Source organism: Rhinopithecus bieti, unplaced genomic scaffold (assembly GCF_001698545.2).
Source record: "Rhinopithecus bieti isolate Rb0 unplaced genomic scaffold, ASM169854v2 scaffold_62304, whole genome shotgun sequence".
NCBI classification, from domain to species: Eukaryota; Metazoa; Chordata; class Mammalia; order Primates; family Cercopithecidae; genus Rhinopithecus; species Rhinopithecus bieti.
The window spans coordinates 84797-89072 of record NW_016823627.1 but is presented as its reverse complement, the minus strand read 5'-3'; the positions used below and the strand labels follow the sequence as shown (position 1 = coordinate 89072).

At 43.1% G+C, this 4276-nt stretch overlaps 1 protein-coding gene across 1 annotated transcript in view; it reads right to left on the bottom strand.

The window, feature by feature from the left end:
- Positions 1 to 4276, bottom strand: part of LOC108521714 (sodium/hydrogen exchanger 7-like) — a 69006-nt gene that overhangs the window by 45356 nt on the left and 19374 nt on the right. Inside the window, exons 5-7 of the mRNA XM_017861680.1 lie at positions 3649 to 3754; positions 3129 to 3270; positions 736 to 892 (exon numbers count right to left, since the gene is read on the bottom strand). Of these exons, the coding sequence (XP_017717169.1) occupies positions 736 to 892; positions 3129 to 3270; positions 3649 to 3754 (405 nt within the window). The remainder of the gene's footprint in view (positions 1 to 735; positions 893 to 3128; positions 3271 to 3648; positions 3755 to 4276) is intronic.

The window sequence follows — 4276 nt, the reverse complement described above, 5'->3', positions numbered from 1 at the left end:
ACTGACACCATAAAAATTTGATATTGAAAAAGAATGATTAAATAGCCCAGAGACACAACAATGAAAAACTGTGTTCACATTCACCTGAGCAGATGCAAAATCACCCTTTAAAGGACACATATTTTGCTTGTCATTGCTACTGTTTGTAAAATAACATAGCAATCAAGGGAAATATACAAATAAAATTTTAATAGATTCTTTGCACCTTAACATCTACTTATAGTTAGAATGAGTACTCAAAAATGTAATTGACTTTGGAATGATAAACTTTATCATTAAAATCTACTTTTTCAGGCTAGGCATGGTGGCTCATGCCTGTAATCCCAGTGCTTTGGGAGGCTGAGGCAGGAGGATCACTTAAGGCCAGGAGTTTGAGACCAGCCTGGACAACATAGCAAACTCCATCTCTACAAAAAATTAAAAAAATTAGCTGGGTGTGGTACGTGCCTGTAGTCTCAGCTACTTGGGAGGGTGAAGGGGGAAGATCCCTTGAGCCTAGCAGTTCGAGGTTACAGTGAGCTATGATTGTGCTGCTGCACTCCAGCCTGGGTGACAGAGCAAGACCCCATCTCTAAAAAAATAAAATAAAATAAAATCTAGCTTTTGGGAAAGTAAACAATCCATTTAAGACAGAACACTAGCCTTGCTCAGCAATCCTTCATACGGACACTTGGTGAACAGTTAAACTCCATGCAGTTGCTATCTAAGAATTCTTTGCTTCCTTCAAGTTCCCACAGGCCCCACTACAGTGAGGGGAAGGGTGGTGCAAGAGTAGAGAAAACCTACCTGTAAATCCGCAGGCTTCTGCCAAGAGAAACGTGCTCCAGGACATGAGGAAGAAGAGCGCTGTCTCCAGCAGGGGGAAGCAGTGTAGTTTGGTAAACTTAGTCACGTTGGCATTCTGTCAAGGACCCTGTCTCCAAGTACATGTATCAGGGCCACCAAGAACCATACTCCACTAGCCCAGGACCCCTCCCCAAAGGGCTAGCCTTTCCCTTCAACCTTTTTTTTCGGAGGCTCTAAAGCTGCTGGAGATTTCTTAAGTAATACAAATTAAGCTTTCCAGTGGAACACAAGTTTTGTAGGGGTTGGAGGAAGAAACAGTGAGATACTGTTCAATGGGTACAGAACTTCTGTTTGGGATGATGAAAAAATTCTGAAAGTAGACAGGGGGATGGCTACCTGACATTGTGAATGTACTTAATCCCCACGGAATTGTGCACTTAAAAATGATTAAATGACAAATCTCGTTAGCTATATTTTACCACAATTTTAAGAAATTAATCACATAGGGCGCGGTGGCTCATGCCTGTAATCCTAGCACTTTGGGAGGCCAAGGCGGGTGGATCACCTAAGGTCAGGAGTTCGAAACTAGTCTGGCCAACATACTGAAACCCCATCTCTACTAAAAATACAAAAATTAGCCGGGTGTGGTGACATACATCTGTAATCCCAGCTATTCAGAAGGCTGAGAATCGACTGAACCCAGGAGGCAGAGGTTGCAGTGACCCGAGATCGCACCACTGCACTCCAGCCTGGGCAACAGAGCGAGACTCTGTCAAAAAAAATATTATCATGTAATATACCAAAGCCATTACATTTAAACAGTATATAAATTATATGTCAATAAGGTGGTTTTTTTGTTTTGTTTTGTTTTTTGGTTTTTTTAAATAAATTCAGCTTTCTAGAGAAACTGGCAACTGGTTTTCTGTGCTCCTTGAATGGCCATGGTTCTGAGAGGCATGGTCATGACGTCAGGCTGGCTTGTTGGGTTGGTTCCAGCAGGGCTGTGAAGACAAGGCCTGTGAGACCCTGACCGCTGGGCACCACTGAGGCCACCTGAGTCCACAACAGGTGCCTAAGGAAGGCACAGGAAAGAAAGAAATGCACAATTCTTGAGGCAGCTACCAGGTGCTGGTGTCACCTTTTGGGACCAGAGATCCTTCTTGTAACAGTGCCATTCGACACAGGGCCAGCATAGAAGCGTCTCATGAGGGATTTCACTGAGCAATATATGTCTCCAGGGCATCAAAAGGGCCCTTGTGAAGAAAGCAATTTAAATCTGCTATCCAATGTGGTAGCTGAACACTTACAATGTGGCTACTCCAAATTGGTATGTGTTGTAAGAGCAACACACACACCATATTTCTTTCTTTCTTTCTTTCTTTTTTCGAGATGGAATTTCGCTCTGTTGCCCAAGCTGGAGTGCAATGGCATGGTCTGGGCTCACTGCAATCTCCACCTCCCAGGTTCAAGTGATTCACCTGCCTCAACCTCCTGATTAGCAGGGATTACAGACATGCACCACCACACCCAGCTAATTTTTGTATTTTTAGTAGAGACAGGGTTTCACCATGTTGACCAAGCTGGTCTCGAACTCCTGACCTCAGGTGATCTGCCTGCCTTGGCCTCCCAAAGTGCTGGGATTACAGGTGTGAGCCACCACGCCCGGCACACATACCATATTTCAAAGGCTTGCCACAAAGATTGAATGTATAAAATCTCATTAATTATTTTTTATCATAATTTTGGTTTTTTTTCCATATTGATTACATGTTGGAATGATGTGGTTTAAATTACATAGCACTGCCCACCAAAGAGGATATGATGCAGGACTCAGCACATCTGTAGAAGGGATGCCTGCTCTTTCCACATTTTGTTTTTTTAGTTGTTTAAACTAAATCCCAGCCATCCTTTGCTTATGGAAGGCCACTAACTAGCTATCGCCACATAACACCATGCGGCCCAGAACAGCAGGTGGCAGCAGCTAGCTGGGGCTAAAGTACTTCCCAGCCAGTAGTCCCTAATTCCCAGCCACCTCCTGGCTCCTCAGCTCTTTTCGCCCCTCTAAAACTGATGCTCCAACTGGATCACAAGAAAGGGAGAGAAAAAGCAAAGGTGAAGACAGAGCGAAGTCTAGGCTTGTATTCCTAAACGTTTTTTCAGACTCTCAGCTGGGGACCTAACTGTCATGCTTCACCAAAGTGACATATTTCAGGAGCCATCACACCCCAGTGGAACAATCAATGTAAGATTCCAATTTGAAAGAACAGCTGAGAACTTTCTTTTCGAAAGTGTAATGCCACACACACATACCCAGGCCCTAACTGAAACTACAAAAAGGATATTAGAGCAGTCACAACACCAGTCACAGCTCCCATAGTAAAAGAGCCACTAAATATACCTAGAAAAATGCCAACTGACTTAAAAAAGGCAGCAGCATCAAAGGCGTGAGTGTTCAGTCCTGCTGGCTGGTAGGCAACAATAGACCTGAAGTTTAAAAACAAGAGACAGTTTTAAAAGACTGCACTGGTTTTACACCATGGTACCTGAAAATATCGACAAACATAGGTATCTACATTTTGTCAAGCATTGGCCAGGGTAAATTCATTTAATTTAATTTGCGGCCAGCATTGCCCAGGGTAAATTCATTTAATTTAATCTGCAGCCACCCTGTTACACTGGTGTCAGCATTCTGATTGCTGCTGGGCACACTAAGCAACATAATTTTATCCACAAAGCTGATAAATCTCATTTAGAAAAACACCCAATTCAATATGTAATACATTTCAGATGAGCCTCTGAATTTAGCCCAAAGCATACAGGAAACCAAGGTGTCTCTTCTCCAGGAGAAACACTGCTACTTACGAGGACAGTACAATGGCAACAGCATCATTTAGGACACTCTCTCCAAAAAGAAGTGCGTAAAGATCCACGTCTGCATGCAATTCATTAAATATTGCCAGCACAGTCACTGAAAAGTGAGCCAAAAGCACAGAAATTAGTTTTGGTTTCTGACCTTAAACCACTGATTACAGATTTATAGAGGCAATTTCTATCTTGGGTGGGACTGGGTGATTCAAGAGATAGCAAGGGAGTCAAAGACAGACTTGTCTATCTGTGGCAGAAATGAAAACGGCAATCTTCCTTATCTGAATGAGCTTTGATATGATGCTTGAGTCTAATGACACCGCACCAAAACACTATGCTTTCCACTGTGATCCCATCACCCTTTGAAAGTATCTGTTACAGAACTTCGAAAAATAATGACAATCAATGTGATTTGACTTCACCAGTGTGTTGAGATCTCTTTGATTTCTCTGGCTCAATAGAGCCCAGGTTAAAATAACAAAGTTATTATACAAATGATTAATGAGATTTTGGCCGGGCACGGTGGCTCGCGCTTGTAATTCCAGCACTTTGGGAGGCCGAGGCAGGTGGATCACCTGAGATTACGAGTTTGAGACCAGCCTGACCAACACAGTGAAATCCCGTC